The following is a 16,911-nucleotide window of genomic DNA, read 5'->3' on the forward strand; positions in this document are numbered from 1 at the left end:
CCTCATCTTTGCCTTCTGTATCGGCCCCAGTGTGCCTCTGTCTCTTGCCCCCACTTCCTCCTCTTCTCTTCTTCTCGACATCTTATCGCAGCCACTCTCCTCGCTCTCTCTATTTTTATCCATCGCTCTTCTCTGATTCAGCGGCAGCGTTCAGACAAGGTTATCGCCATGCGCCGGCAACTGTCACGTACTTCCCTTGTTCCCTTTTGGGGATCGCTGCATCCGTCGCGCCTTTCTCTCTGACACACACACACACACACACACACACACACAATCAGCCCCTCCAGATCCCATGGGGACGGTCTGACAAACAAGGCGTTCTGTAGGTCTTATGCAGATGCGCGTACACGGGCCCCTTTCCCCCCTCGGGACCATGCTCTACCTGCCGAGCCGTCTCACTCCGACTAATGAACAATGCTCCAAATCGGATTACCTTTTATAATCTCATTGTACCGCCGTGGCAGTGATTAAGAGTCGGGAGGAGTGGCAGCGAGAGGGCGGATGAGGAGGGGGGAGTGGGGGGTTGACACAAAAAACATGCGCATAATTCTCAGAGGGATGCGTCGCTGCCATTCTGCATGGCTCCAGAGACACGGTCCCATTCGGTTAAGACAGTGCCGAATCAATACCGCCCTAATATCTACCAGGAGCCGTATCGCAGGAGTCACCTTGTTCATTAGCCACGATTGGTGCTATGGATCTGTCCCACATTATCCTCTTGGCCTCGCAATCGCTCGACACCGTGATTGCAATTTAGGCTAAATTAGGACCCGATGTTGGCCATTGATCTTTGGTTTAGCAGCGATCGCGGCGCCTTGATTCCTTTGTGCCAAAAGAAATACCTCCGTGTGTGGAATTATTGATTTCTGAGTTGTGTGTCTGTGTCATGGAAGAAAAAACACACGGATGATTAATGCGTCTCGGGATGAATTTGCACAAAAGTTGAAGAGTTGTGTTGAAAAATAAGATAAAAACACAAGGCCTGCAGGCTTTAAAGGCACGTGAACACCTTTTCTTAAAGAAATTGGAGAAAAATATTCTGTGCTTTTATTTTGAAGGTTCAAGATTAAATGGATTTATGTTAGAATATTAAAGACATTTCCTTATGTACAATATTTCTACACTCAAATAAACAATAATCAAATGCAAAGATGCTTATTTAACAACATGTTCGAGGAGTTTATAAAGTGTTTCCGGCCCTTTAAGAAAGCAGCCATGATGCTGATTTGGCCCACGGTGAACATGAGTTTGACGCCCTTGGACTTGAGACTAATTTATTACAATGCCCATAAGTGGCCACAACATATAGACAGTCACACGCCATCAATCCATCCGATCGATCAGCTGGTAGTAGCGGCCCTCGTGTTGTCTGGCCTCCTTCATCTACACGCGTCTCGTCCTCCGCTGACCCGGTGTCGCCGCCGTCCTCCATGTCCTCCTCAGGAGCAGCCGGCCCAGGCCAACATCTCCAACATCTGCACGGGCCTGGAGATCCTCTGCTTCCTGCTGACGGTGCTGCAGTCCCCGGCCATCCTGGCCCACTTCAAGCCCCTGCAGCGCGGCATCGCCGCGTGCATGACCTGCGGGAACACCAAAGTCCTGCGGGCGGTCCACTCCCTCCTCTCTCGCCTCATGAGCATCTTCCCCACCGAGCCCAGTGAGTAGCCTCCGCTCGATGCCTCGCTCGCATCCGGCCGGCTGTGTGTTCGTAACCTCGGGGGGGGAAATGGAACTGCGTGTCTTAAAGAAATCGTAAACGTCTGTGTTCATTGAAAATCTGATTTCCGTTTGCTATTATCGTGCCGTGTGCTTTTCGGCAAGGCATTCATTTAGATTCTCACGGCTCTCTCTCCCTCCAGGCACGTCAACGGTGGCGTCCAAGTACGAGGAGTTGGAGTGTTTGTATGCGGCTGTGGGCAAGGTCATCTACGAGGGTCTGACCAACTATGAAAAAGCCACGAGCAACACTAACCCCACGCAGCTCTTCGGTAAGACCTCCCCCCCGCTCCCTTTTGATCTCCTCCTCCTCCTCCTTCATCCCTTCCTACCTCCTTGTCCTCCTTTTCTCTCATAAACCCTGCGGGTGTGATGTTTTACTTTTGACTTTAAAACACTTTTTCACACTCCCTCTCCATCGCTACAGAAACAGAGCCACTTTTAGTCATCAAGCCAGCGAGCGGGTCGTTAAAAAGCGAGCCGACGAGCTGCCCGGCCTCACATCTGGTCTCTTTTTAAACGGAGGCCACAGTCCAGCGGTCTGGGGAGAGGTTGTTTCTGGAGGAATTTCTGCTTTCGGCCGCCCCTCCCCGTACGAACATTACTGTTCCCCCAGATGTCAGAAGTATTTATCGGGGGGGGGGAAAGCAACATTAAAGCTTGTTGCGAGGAGACGGTTATTCGATTCTTTTCTTTTCTTTGTACAATGCAGTAGGAAATAAAGGGCCCTTAAGGTGAGAAATGACTTTTGGGAACAGACTAGAGTTTATTAAAATTTTGTACGGTTTCCCAAAATGGCAGTTGTGGTCAATAAAAAGCAGTTTGTGTCCTGCTGTCTAGGAGTGGGAGAGCCGGCGTGATGCGGGGGGGGGGGGATGTGAACATTTGTCTCCCCTCTGGAGAGAAGAGAGACATTTCTGACCTCTGTGACACACTTACGTTAGATTCTCTGTTTGTTTGTTTGTGTGTGTGTGTGTGTGTGTGTGTGTCTTTGCCCCCACTGAGGTTTATTGTCGTATTTCTCATTCTCGCTCTCCCCCTCTCGCCCTTCATTTGTCTCCCAGGGACACTGATGATCCTGAAGTCAGCCTGCAGTTACAACGCGAGCTACATCGACCGCCTCATCTCGGTGTTCATGCGCTCGCTGCAGAAGATGGTGCGCGAGCACCTGAGCCCCCAGCAGGCCAACCCGGGGGTCACGGAGACCAGCACAGGTACGCGGACGGAATACAACGAAGCCAAGCGGAACAGACGGATACGTTTTGACCTTGTTTGACAACACAAAGAATTATCAGACACTTACACACTACCGGTCAAAACTTTTAGACCACCCCCATTTTCAACCTACAAATTGTAACGCGTATGTGGGAACTTCTGCAACAGTGTTGGGAAGAACTTTCTGAACAATATTTGATTTTTATTGTAGAAATAATGCCATACGAGTGTGTTCGGCTGTTATATCTGCACACGGTGGCTATAATTTGATGAGTTACATTTTGTTAAACAAACAGATTCCATGATTATTATTTTTTTATCTCCCAATTGTTTATTTGTTTGCTTTAATTTCATTGAGACATTAAACTGTGTACATTTCAATAACAACTGGAGGAATTGAGGTAGTTTGACCGGAAGTGGATGTATCTGGTTTTATATTGGGGGTTTTTATTAAATACAAGTTATGTAGTCCACAGGAAGTCCAAAATAGATTCTGACCATCCTCCCAGCTCCTGAGTTCACAGCACACGAGTTACCATCAGAGATCCGCACCAGACTTTAATCACCATCTCAAGTGAACATCCTGATCTCCAGCTCTGATGCAACGAGGGCTATGCGAGGTCACTCGTATGTTGACCTTTCTCTGACTCGAGCTCAGCTATCCCAGGTGTCTCAGCGGGTGCCTGGCTCAAAACGTTCTAGATCGATGACCCCCGCTGTGTTCTCAGTAGCGTTGGTAGTCTACAGATCTGATCTGACAGAGAATGCTGCTCCTCTCTGGTTGCCACCGCTCTCTGCAGATAAAACAAGCGGATGGTAACCTTGAACATAAACCGTGTGAACGATTTTTTTTTTTTGTTGCTACAGGTTTTTATTTGTAACCTTCAGCAGTAATATGTGGAACATCCTTTTGTATTTTTTTGTTTGGGGTTTGAAAGCGTAGACACTAAACCTCATACTTTACGCAGCCAGGGGAAAGGGAAGAGTTTCACACGTGTTGTTTAAATGTCTCTTGTCTCGATTACAAAAGGAATGGAGGTTCCCTGTCTCCTCTGAGCTTGGCTTCACCAGATTTATAGAAGTCAGGCACTGCATAATTCCTGTTGCTCCTTCTCAGAAGGAAGGTAATGGCTGTGAGATGCTATCCGGGCCTCTAAATTGCCTCCTAATGACGATATCGGGAAAGGCAGACATTTACCCTCTTCTGGTCACTAAGACCAGCCGGCTATCTGACCAACAAGGCCTTTGTCTCATGTCTCACTAATCTAATGAACTTCATTGTAAAGTAGTTCCAACCTGATTGTATTGAAACTGTTTAATTTAACTTTGGCTGCTGTTCAAAATATGTGTACATCTCTTAAGAACAGCAATAAAAACAAATAAAGTATATTTTGTTTGCTTGCCTTGCTGATATTGAAGACACACTTAACACAGCTGGTGTCCTGTGTAAAGCCACAAATACTTTCCATCAATATTTATACGGCATTAAATAACTTTTTTCTCTTTCTTTATTATTCCGTTCTTTTAGTGACCAGCGAGCTGGTGATGCTGAGTCTCGACCTGGTGAAGACGCGACTGTCTGTCATGAGCATGGAGATGAGGAAGAACTTCATCCAGGTCATCCTCACGTCGCTGATTGAGAAGTCGCCGGACCCCAAAATCCTCCGCGCCGTCGTCAAGATCGTCGAAGAGTGGGTGAAGAACAATTCTCCAATGGCGGCGAATCAGGTAAGAGAAGGAAAGGAGGCTTTACTCAGCATGTCGGACTAAAACATAATCGAATCACACAAATATAATGTGTGGGGGGGAAAGATTTGATTTAGCAGATCATCGCATTATTTCTTTGATAATGGCATAATCAGCAATGTACATATAAAAAGGTGTGAAACAAACTACAAGCAAAGCGCATTTTCTAAACCTGATGGCGTTAGCATGATACCCAGAGGGTAGGAGGCGGAGCTAGACAGAGATGCAGCGACAAGAACACTGAATACATGATCTGTGTTTTTAAACGTCCTCCTCTCTTCCTGCCATCTTTATTCCCTCTCGTTGGTTTTCTTGCTCCTTTTTAAAAAACTAACATCTCTCTTTTTTTCCGCCTCCCCTCCAGATGCCCAACCTGCGGGAGAAGTCCATCTTGCTGGTGAAGATGATGACCTACATCGAGAAGCGTTTCCCCGATGAACTTGAGTTAAACGCCCAGTTCCTGGACCTCGTTAATTACGTCTACAGGTAATTACCGCCATTCATCACATGGCCAAATGGCCGTGCCGCCGGTGCCACGCCTGCCCTTGCATCCATCTTTAAAAAGGAGGGATGAAGGTTGGGAGGGTTAAAAGACATGGGAGGAGGAGGGGTCAAAGAGGAAAAATGGATGATGAGGAGGCCGGGGTTGGGTGCATGTGTGGTGTAACCATTCATCTTATCTTTTTTCTCTCCCAAGGATTGGGAAAGATAAATCACACTCTAAAGATGCAAGTGATTAGTTAGTTGGTGCTACTTGAAAGCAGAGGATTTAATAAAAACAAATTGAAGCTAAAGAAAATAGGAAAAAGGTGGAAAACAGTGTGTCATTGTCCAGAAAGACATCAAAAACAGAGATAAATAATGTACAATGGTGTCAGGGCAGGGTGGGGTGGGGGGGCAGAGGGGAGACAATGTCTTATTCCCGCTACCAAACCTGCTTCTTCCACACACACACACACACACATTTAATCAGCCAAATGCACCTCGTATTCCTGCCGCCCATGTGCTCGTCATATCAAAAGGCTTAAGATGAGCCGTAAAAGCCGGGATGGACAGCGAGTAACGATAATGGAATGATGAAGCAGCTGTGCCAGAACAATGTGTGATGAAGAGAATGGAGGCCAATATGCAGCTGTGGCCTTTTTGTTTTTATCCCAGCCTCCCTCGCTCCTCCCGCTCTGAGTCATACCCACGAGGCCCATTGAGTGCAAGCAGGATGATGTAGAAGTGAAGACGTTTGTTATTTTTAAGTGTGAAGTGCATGACGGTTGGTGCTTTTACTAACTGTGGAGTAGCCACACTTAATTTCACAGAATATTCGGCGTTAACTGCACCGCTCTGCTTGTCAGTGTTGCCACTGCACGGCCGTTCGAACCCGCGGCTGGCGCCGCACGCTTGAATGTCGCTCCGAGATGCTGTCAATATGCCCGGAATCTTGCCTGGCGTATTTACAAAAAAAATCTAAACGCAAATATTTAATTTAATTTTAGATTTCAGTTACATTTTTTATTTAAATTTCATTTTTTATTTAAATTAAATGTTTTATTTAAATTTATTTAACTGGGAAAAGCCTCATTGAGAAAAAATCTCCTTTACAAAGTTTCGGACGTAAAACAACAATATAAAAAAAGTGGGGGGAAAAGATAATTAGTCAACAGTTGCACAGAAATGATAAAAATTGCTGTGATTATAACTTTCATAGTATTCTTTGTTATTTTATTGCCTGTGTGACTCTTAATTGCCCCCTAGCTGTGAGCGTGATTTAGTCGTCTGTCTCGTGATAATGCTGCGACTTGTTCAGCGGCGGTGATGTTCGGATGATATTCAGTCATATAATTAATTTACAAGTGCACGTAAGAAAAGACAAAGACTGAATCTCAAGCCTCATTAAATCGCTCCGACGTGTTTCTCTGGTGTTGTTTCGGCGGCGTGTGTCGTACATCACCGCTGTTCTCAAGAAGCGCCGCTCAGCCCTGTTGTCATGGTGATTATTACAGTTGCGTAACAAAATGATGCTCGGAGGCCGAGAAGTAAAGACTTTATTTATATAGCACCTTTAAAAACAAAGTTTACAAAGTGCTCTACAGAGAATCAAGGCAAAACTTATAGAATGAAAAGATAGAAATATAAAATAAAATGTAAATAAAAAACAGAAACTAAATAAGGGGAACCAAAGAACTGCATAAAAGGACGACATCACTTAAAAGCTGTTCTATAAAATGGGTTTTAAGAAGTGATTTAAACGGAGTTACTGATTCTGCGAGCCTTATTCCCTCCGTTAGGTTGTTCCAAAGTCGAGGGGTAAAGTAAATGTATTAATTTAATTACTCAGCATCATGGCCGCCTCTTAAAGGGCCGGTGTAACTAAAACACTGTATAATTTAGTCCCAACATATTGTTAAATAACTGTCTTTGCATTTGATTATTGTTTATTTGAGTGTAGAAATATTGTACAAAAGAACATTTCTCTAATATTATAACATAAATCCATTTAATTTGAAACCTTCAAAATAAAAGCACAGGATATTTTTCATAAATTTCTTGAAGAAAAGGTGATCGTATGTCTTTCAAGCCATCAGGGGCCACATAAAATGGCGTGGTGGGCCGGATTCGGCCCGCGGGCCTTGTGTTTGACACCTGTGCTCTAAGCGGATTCAATATTTAAGGATCAAACTGTGTTGACGGGGTAAAAGCCGGCGTGCTCGCTAAATGTTTCGTCCCATCACATCCTTTAGGGACGAGAGCCTTTCGGGCAGCGACATCACGTCCAAGTTGGAGCCGGCCTTCCTGTCGGGGCTCCGCTGCACTCAGCCGCTCATCAGAGCGAAGTTCTTCGAGGTGTTCGACACCTCCATGAAGCGGCGCGTGTACGAGCGGCTGCTCTACATCTGCTGCTCGCAGAACTGGGAGGCCATGGGCAGCCACTTCTGGATCAAGCAGTGCATCGAGGTAGGGGGGGGGGGGGGGGGGGGGACGGGCATCAGCTTCAATCACCAACAGCTGCTGGACGTCTGCAGGCAGAACATTATAAACACCGGTGGCTTGAGACCAATTTCAACTTTCATTACTAGGAACATTCAAAGAATTTGACTAAATGCATATTTGGTGCTCTTAATGTACAAACGCAAAAACACAACAATAACTTTAGTAAACAGCAGGACAGCAGTGCTGAGTGCAAAGGGCACTGGAATAAAGATGGAATGTTTAATGTAAAATGCTTTTCTACTAGTTATTATCACCTCCTGGTCTTTCAAGCCTTTTATCCAACATTTAAAATAATGCATTTTTGATTTAAAAGTATAATTTCAGCTACCGTCATGTCACACCATTACTGTCACTGACCTTTTGGGTGTGTGTGTGTGTCTGTGTGTGTTAGCTGCTGCTGGCAGTGTGTGAGCGTAACACCATCATCGGCACCAGCTGCCAGGGCTCCATGCTGCCGTCTATCACCAACGTCATCAACCTGGCTGACAGCCATGACCGCGCTGCCTTCGCCATGGCAACGCACGTCAAGCAGGAGCCGCGCGAGAGTCAGACCAGCGAGACCAAGGAGGAGGTGGGACACACACACACACACACACAGACACCCACACACATACACACACACACAAGTGTGTCATACTGATGTCCTGAGAAAAGATTTAAAGTCTCTTGACTGGTCAAAGTTCTCCCAAAAGACGATCGATTCTCCGTCTCTCCTCCGGCAGGACGTGGAGATAGACATCGAGTTGGCGCCGGGCGACCAGACCGCCATCCCCAAGACGAAGGAGCAGGCGGAGAGAGACGCCGGCAACCAGCTGCACATGCTGACCAACCGCCACGACAAGTTTCTGGACTCGCTGCGGGAGGTGAAGGTAAGATCGGCCTCTCCTCCGTCCCACAGTGTACGGGAGGGGGGGTGAGAACTGCAAGGGGGGGGGGGGTAGTTAACGATGGGGAATTGTTTTGTATTATCCTAATTACCCAGGGGCCACTTCTTGCAGATAATCCAGTATTTGAGATATGTAATTTAATTATATTTTTGAATATTTCCCCATATCTTTATTTCACAGAAGGTTTTTGTGATCCAGCCTCCTGCTGATGTTTTTCAGTTGAGCTATAAAACGGCAACACGATTTTTTTCTTTTCTTCTCCCCACGTAGAACATCAGTTGAATACAATTACCGAGCCAGTGGGGTAGTAAATCAGCAGAACTCTGTAAGCCCCGAGGACGGGGGAACCGTTGCCTTTTGCTGAGGCAGCAGCTGTTGTCTTTTCTCTGCTCCGGGTTTAGACGGGGGCTCTCCTGAACGCTCTGGTCCAGCTGTGTCACATCTCCACGCCGCTGGCTGAGAGGACCTGGGTCCAGCTCTTCCCTCGGCTCTGGAAGATCCTCTCCGACCGGCAGCAGCATGTGAGTGGAACAAACCGGCGTCTATCTGGCTCTGTGGTTCTCATCAAACGTTTTCTGTTGCGCGGAGGAAGTAAGATGACAAAATTATAACAAAATGCTCCACGCTGAATTATGATTTAAATAATAACTTTTTTGTGACTCCTCCATCATCATAATAGAATTACTTTGAAATCACTTTCAATTAAACCAGATTGCTCCATCAGAAAAAAAACTAATGAAAGAATAAAAATACAGTTCTATCAGTGGAAAAAATAACTAATATTAGGCAAAAAATAGCTTATTGGGGCTTTAATTAACCTGTTTTGCTCTGAATATCTCTTCAGGATAATAACAATAAAGTGCAACCTGTGAAAAATGTTAATACAAATATTTGTTTTAAATCTGCATTTCCCCTTGCGCCCCACCTGTAATGCCTTGGCGCCCCACTAGAGGGCCGCGCCCCACTGATCTAGTTACACCCAGACCACAGAGTAGTTGGGTAACCAGACATTTTAGTGTGTGTGTGTAATTATGCGGATAGTTCACTGTGTTGAGGACCATCGGCATATTTACACACGCTAACATGTCCTTATGACAAAGAAGCATGCATTTCTATTTTCTTATCGATAATCACACCATTTGAAAATGTGAACAGCATGTGTTATCACATTTTCAAACAGTGTGAATATTCGAAAATAAAATGGAAAGGCACGCTTCTTTGTCAACAACCAGCTTAATACGGGAAATATTTTATGTATTTTTTCTTGTTCGGTATCGTGAAAATATGTTGACACCGCTTGAACACTCCGATCTACACAGAATACAACGGCTGCCTCTACTTCTGAATATCTTAACACATTCTTTTGTTCGGAAATTACTTTTCAGAATCTGAATCGCAAGTATTTTTGCTTCTCCTTGTGTACACACACACACACACACTCCTCCATATCTATTTCTGTATCTTATCAATGACGTGACGGTGACTCTGACCTTGACTGTCCCGCTTCTCTCTCAAAACATGCGATTCTAATTAATACGGACCAATCCATTTATTCTGAATGTGGAGGAGGAAAAAGCCGAGGGAGGAACGAGTTTAACGAACCAGATGCGCGTCGAGTATTTTGAGGCTCGTTGAAAGGCCTTGATTTGAAGTGATTGAGCTCTTAAACATCTGAAAGAAGCCGTCATTAGAGAGATTGCTTCAAAGTGATGATTTTTTTCTTCTTCCCATGACCAATATGTCACATGTTTATTCTGATGCCTCACTCGGCTCTGCATTTCATACTATTGCACCATATTTATTCATAAGGGAAAATATGATGATAACTTGGGATTTTATTTCTTTGGGGGCAATTTTACACGGGGAATTATAGAAGAGCGTATTCTTGTGATGACATTAGGGCTGCAACAACGAATCGATAAAAATTGATTATTAAAATAGTTGGCAACGAATTTCATTATCGATTCGTTGTGTCGCGCGATTATTACGGCGCTCAATAAGTCACGGAGTATACAGGACTGTCTCAGAAAATTAGAATATTGTGATGAAGTTCTTTATTTTCTGTAATGCAATTCAAAAAACAAAAATGTCATGCATTCTGGATTCATTACAAATCAACTGAAATATTGCAAGCCTTTTATTCTTTTAATATTGCTGATTATGGCTTACAGCTTAAGAAAAGTCAAATATCCTATCTCTAAATATTAGAATATCATGAAAAAGTATACTAGTAGGGTATTAAACAAATCACTTGAATTGTCTAATTAACTCGAAACACCTGCAAGGGTTTCCTGAGCCTTGACAAACACTCAGCTGTTATAAATCTTTTTTTTTACTTGGTCTGAGGAAATATTAAAATTTTATGAGATAGGATTTTAGAGTTTTCTTAAGCTGTAAGCCATAATCAGCAATATTAAAAGAATAAAAGGCTTGCAATATTTCAGTTGATTTGTAATGAATCCAGAATGCATGACATTTTTGTTTTTTTTATTGCATTACAGAAAATAAAGAACTTTATCACAATATTCTAATTTTCTGAGACAGTCCTGTAAAGAAAGTTGAGTTGAGCAGCGCAAGGGGAAACCAGAGTGAAGGGAGAGGACAGAACGCTGCGTTGTGAGAGCCAATCAGCGCTGAGCTGCTCCTCTGTTGATGAATCTAATTGGCTGCTGCTGCTCACGTGGCGCTGGATGCGGAAGTCATTCACGTAGTCGGAGACATTCACGGAGCTGAGTGCGCCTCCGGGTGACGTTATGAACCCAGACACCAGGGCGCTACATGTCACGACGTGTGCGGCATTTCCACAAGAGTATAACGTAGAAAACGTGGTTATTTATTCCGTGGCGGATAGCGGAAAATATTTTTCCACGGAGAAAGGCAACGGAGATAAGCCACGACGCTTCTCGCTGTGAGCTGCGCGTGCAGACAACATTTAACGGAGCGGAGCAGTGCGTCCGCTCTGATCGCTCTTTTAATGAAGTATCGATACTAAAAATATGCTAAATCACATCGTTTTTAACGTACGGGTACTTTGTTAGTATCGCTACACCGTGCAGCGTGACAGCAGCAGATGTAGCCAGGGTTGCCAGGTCTGTGTGACAAAACCAGCCCAATGGCCAATAAAAACCAGCCAAAAACCAGCCCAATATCAGAACTCAAAATATGCCATGGGCGAGCGTTGTCGACGGGGGGGGGGGGGTGCTAGTTAGAGTGTGCTCACCTGTGTGCGCGGATGTGTCGGCGTGTACGTGCTGATCTGGAGTCAGTTTGGTAGGATTTGGGTATAAATAAATGATTTCATTTAAAATATGGATTTTTATTTAAAGATTATCATGTAATTTGCATGCAAAATAGGTCTACCCGAACCAGCGGACAAAAAATTCAACCCGTGGCAACACTTCAAAAGTAGCCCAATTCCGCAGGAAAACCGCGGGCCTGGCAACACTGGATGTAGCGGACTAACATTCAAGCTAACCTAACTTCCCAAACGCTGTCGACATCTGAACGCTGATTGGCCGAGACTCGACACGTCCCATCAAAGATGTTTTATTGCGAAGAGCACCACTTCACATTTTTTCCGCGTCTCACTGCAATCTCAACGGCAGCGGGCCAGGTGAAAAAAATAATAAATTGGAACGCGTCTCTGATATTGTTCAGGGGGCCGGACCACATGGGGACCACTGCTCAGGAGAGGAAAGCTGTCAGTCTGTTTGTGACGGGTTCATCACAAGCTGACCAGTGGGTCTCCAGGACCTTTCCAAGATTCAAGATTCAAGATTTCAAGATTCAAGATTCAAGATGTTTTATTTGTCACATACACACACAGGGTGTGCAGTGAAATGAAAGTGGCAATGCTCAGCAGGAATGTGCAAGGGCAACAAGTACACACTATTTACAAATAAAAAACAACACAATATTTACAGTAAGTGTGTGTGTGTGTGTGTGTGTGTGTGCCTAAGAGGGGCAGTTGTGTGGGTCTATGTGGGGGTCCTGGTGAGGTCGGAGTTCACAATCCTGATGGCCTGAGGAAAGAAACTCCGTCTCAGTCTCTCTGTTCTTGCAGCGTGACTACGGAGGCGCCTGCCTGACCGCAGCAGCTGAAACAGTCTGTTGTTGGGGTGGTGAGGATCCTTCATGATCCTGCCGGCTCTGGTTCTGCACCTCCTGGTGTACAAGTCCTGCAGGGTGGGAGTGTAGTTCCAATAGTGCGCTCAGCCGAACGCACTACTCTCTGCAGAGCCTTCCTGTCCTGAGCGGAGCAGTTGCCAAACCAGGCTGTGATGCTTCCTGTCAGGACGCTCTCTACAGCTCCAGAGTAGAAGGACTGAAGGATCCTCTGGGAAACTTTAAATTTCCTCAGCTGCCTGAGGTGGTAGAGGCGCTGCCTTGCCTTTCTCACCAGAGTGTCTGTGTTTGTTGACCATGTCAGATCCTCGGTGATGTGGACTCCCAGGTATTTATACCCGCCACCCTCTCCACAGTAGTCCCGTTAATCCCCAGTGGTGAGTACGTCCTCTGTTGTTGTACCTCCTAAAGTCCACAATCAGCTCCTTAGTTTTGGTGACATTCATGATGAGGCTGTTGTCCTGGCACCAGAGTGACAGATCAGCAACTTCCTCCAGGTAGGCCTTCTCGCCGTTGTCGGAGATCAGGCCCACCACCACTGTGTCATCCGCAAACTTGATGATGGTGTTGAGCTGAACCTGGCCACACAGTCATGTGTGTACAGGGAGTACAGTAGGGGCTGAGGACGCAACCCTGGGGATCCTGTGTTCAGGGTGAGGATTTGGAGATGTGTCTGCCCACCCTGACCATCTGCGGCCTGGTGGTCAGTAAGTCCAGGATCCACGCACACAGGGGTGTTCAGTCCCAGCTCAATCAGCTTGCCGGCCAGTCTGGAGGGGACTATGGTGTTGAAAGCTGAACTATAATCAATGAACAGTAGTCTCACATAGCGCCCCCTCTGGCTGTCCAGATGAGAGAGTGTGGTGTGCAGTACCTGGGAGACAGCATCATCCGTGGATCTGTTTGGGCGATAAGCAAACTGCAGCGGGTCCATGGAGGAAGGGAGGAAGGCGCAGATGTAGTCCTTTATCAGCCTCTCAAAGCATTTCATGACCACCGAGGTGAGGGCCACCGGTCGGTAGTCATTCATACATGCTGGAGAAGCATTCTTGGGCACAGGGACAATAGTGGATCTCTTGAAGCAGGCGGGGACCACGGACTCAGCCAGGAGAGGTTGAATATTGTGGTGAACACTGGAGCTAGCTGGTTAGCACAGGTCTTCAGTACTCGCCCAGATATGCCATCTGGACCTGCAGCTTTCCTGGTGTTCACCCTCAACAGAGCCCTCACACTGTGCTCGGTCACAGTGGGTGTGTGTTCATCCCCAGCGGTAGAACTCACCTCGGGCACGCTTAACGGTGTTGTTGTTAGCGGCGAGCTAGCGCTGTTGTTGCTAGCCTCAAACCGTGCATAAAATGAGTTCAGGTCGTCCGCTAGGGATCCGTCGGCACTCACCATTGCGCGGGTCTGCTCTGGTAGTTTGTAATAGTCCGTAGCCCCTGCCATAGGCGCCTGGTGTCGCGCTGCTCCATCTGTGATTCCACTCTGTCTCGGTACCTCCTTTTGGCGTTCTTCACCGCCCTCCTCAGTCCATAGACCGCTGCCTTGTACTCGTCCATGTTGCGGATACAAGACCGGAGTTATAGGCAGCAATCGGGCGCTCACAGCTTCACGGATGGATCTATCAACCCACGGCTTTTGATTAGAAAGACCCTAACTTTTACCGTGGGGACGATGGTGTCCGTTAAGCGTTGCTATGAGGCTCATTGCTACTTCCAAAACTCGCTGACGCCACTGGAACTGGATTGGATCATGTCCCAGTCGACAATACTCAGAGCGCCCTGTAGCTCAGCCTCTGATTGGTCAGACCACCGCATTACGCTCGTCACTACCGCTTCCGCGATCCTTTGTTTATACTCCGGAAGCAGAAAAATGGCGGCATGGTCTGATTTCCTAACGGAGGGAGAGAGACAGCCTATAGCCTCTCTTGAATGGCGATAGCAGTGGTCCAACGCTCTTTCCTCTGGTAGCACACGAATGTGCTGGTGAAAGTTCGCATGACTTTTTTAGGTTTGCCTTGTTAAGTCCCCAGCCACCACCACAGCCGTCGGGATACTTGTTCTGATGCCGACATAACACATCATGTAGGTCCGATAGTGCTACGTCGGTGTCCGCTTGTGGTGGAATGTAGACGGCTGTGGTGATGACCGAGCTGAACTCCCGGGAAGGTAGAATGGGCGGCATGAGATCGTCAGATGTTCCAGGTTCGGGCGAGCAGGAACGAAAGAGTCTTAATGTTCTTGGGGTCGCACCACATGTTGTTCGTCTCAAGCAGACCTCCACCCTTAACGAACCAGATGCGCTACGAGTATTTTGAGGCTCGTTGAAAGGCCTTGATTTGAAGTGATTGAGCTCTTAAACATCTGAAAGAAGTCATTAGAGAGATTGCTTCAAAGTGATGATTTTTTTCTTCTTCCCATGACCAATATGTCACATGTTTATTCTGATGCCTCACTCGGCTCTGCATTTCATACTATTGCACCATATTTATTCATAAGGGAAAATATGATGATAACTTGGGATTTTATTTCTTTGGGGGCAATTTTACACGGGGAATTATAGAAGAGCGTATTCTTGTGATGACATTAGGGCTGCAACAACGAATCGATAAAAATTGATTATTAAAATAGTTGGCAACGAATTTCATTATCGATTCGTTGTGTCGCGCGATTATTACGGCGCTCAATAAGTCACGGAGTATACAGGACTGTCTCAGAAAATTAGAATATTGTGATGAAGTTCTTTATTTTCTGTAATGCAATTCAAAAAACAAAAATGTCATGCATTCTGGATTCATTACAAATCAACTGAAATATTGCAAGCCTTTTATTCTTTTAATATTGCTGATTATGGCTTACAGCTTAAGAAAAGTCAAATATCCTATCTCTAAATATTAGAATATCATGAAAAAGTATACTAGTAGGGTATTAAACAAATCACTTGAATTGTCTAATTAACTCGAAACACCTGCAAGGGTTTCCTGAGCCTTGACAAACACTCAGCTGTTATAAATCTTTTTTTTAACTTGGTCTGAGGAAATATTAAAATTTTATGAGATAGGATTTTAGAGTTTTCTTAAGCTGTAAGCCATAATCAGCAATATTAAAAGAATAAAAGGCTTGCAATATTTCAGTTGATTTGTAATGAATCCAGAATGCATGACATTTTTGTTTTTTTTATTGCATTACAGAAAATAAAGAACTTTATCACAATATTCTAATTTTCTGAGACAGTCCTGTAAAGAAAGTTGAGTTGAGCAGCGCAAGGGGAAACCAGAGTGAAGGGAGAGGACAGAACGCTGCGTTGTGAGAGCCAATCAGCGCTGAGCTGCTCCTCTGTTGATGAATCTAATTGGCTGCTGCTGCTCACGTGGCGCTGGATGCGGAAGTCATTCACGTAGTCGGAGACATTCACGGAGCTGAGTGCGCCCGGGTGACGTTATGAACCCAGACACCAGGGCGCTACATGTCACGACGTGTGCGGCATTTCCACAAGAGTATAACGTAGAAAACGTGGTTATTTATTCCGTGGCGGATAGCGGAAAATATTTTTCCACGGAGAAAGGCAACGGAGATAAGCCACGACGCTTCGCTGTGAGCTGCGCGTGCAGACAACATTTAACGGAGCGGAGCAGTGCGTCCGCTCTGATCGCTCTTTTAATGAAGTATCGATACTAAAAATATGCTAAATCACATCGTTTTTAACGTACGGGTACTTTGTTAGTATCGCTACACCGTGCAGCGTGACAGCAGCAGATGTAGCCAGGGTTGCCAGGTCTGTGTGACAAAACCAGCCCAATGGCCAATAAAAACCAGCCAAAAACCAGCCCAATATCAGAACTCAAAATATGCCATGGGCGAGCGTTGTCGACGGGGGGGGGGGGGTGCTAGTTAGAGTGTGCTCACCTGTGTGCGCGGATGTGTCGGCGTGTACGTGCTGATCTGGAGTCAGTTTGGTAGGATTTGGGTATAAATAAATGATTTCATTTAAAATATGGATTTTTATTTAAAGATTATCATGTAATTTGCATGCAAAATAGGTCTACCCGAACCAGCGGACAAAAAATTCAACCCGTGGCAACACTTCAAAAGTAGCCCAATTCCGCAGGAAAACCGCGGGCCTGGCAACACTGGATGTAGCGGACTAACATTCAAGCTAACCTAACTTCCCAAACGCTGTCGACATCTGAACGCTGATTGGCCGAGACTCGACACGTCCCATCAAAGATGTTTTATTG

At 45.7% G+C, this 16,911-nt stretch overlaps 1 protein-coding gene across 1 annotated transcript in view; it reads left to right on the plus strand.

Annotated features, from left to right (window-relative positions):
* The window catches only part of trrap (transformation/transcription domain-associated protein), a 99,093-nt gene that overhangs the window by 42,453 nt on the left and 39,729 nt on the right, over positions 1 to 16,911 (plus strand). The window contains exons 45-53 of the mRNA XM_056430056.1: positions 1,444 to 1,657; positions 1,860 to 1,988; positions 2,781 to 2,930; positions 4,460 to 4,659; positions 5,042 to 5,163; positions 7,413 to 7,626; positions 8,054 to 8,233; positions 8,385 to 8,531; positions 8,951 to 9,070. Of these exons, the coding sequence (XP_056286031.1) occupies positions 1,444 to 1,657; positions 1,860 to 1,988; positions 2,781 to 2,930; positions 4,460 to 4,659; positions 5,042 to 5,163; positions 7,413 to 7,626; positions 8,054 to 8,233; positions 8,385 to 8,531; positions 8,951 to 9,070 (1,476 nt within the window). The remainder of the gene's footprint in view (positions 1 to 1,443; positions 1,658 to 1,859; positions 1,989 to 2,780; positions 2,931 to 4,459; positions 4,660 to 5,041; positions 5,164 to 7,412; positions 7,627 to 8,053; positions 8,234 to 8,384; positions 8,532 to 8,950; positions 9,071 to 16,911) is intronic.

This window comes from Pseudoliparis swirei, chromosome 13 (genome assembly GCF_029220125.1).
Source record: "Pseudoliparis swirei isolate HS2019 ecotype Mariana Trench chromosome 13, NWPU_hadal_v1, whole genome shotgun sequence".
NCBI classification, from domain to species: Eukaryota; Metazoa; Chordata; class Actinopteri; order Perciformes; family Liparidae; genus Pseudoliparis; species Pseudoliparis swirei.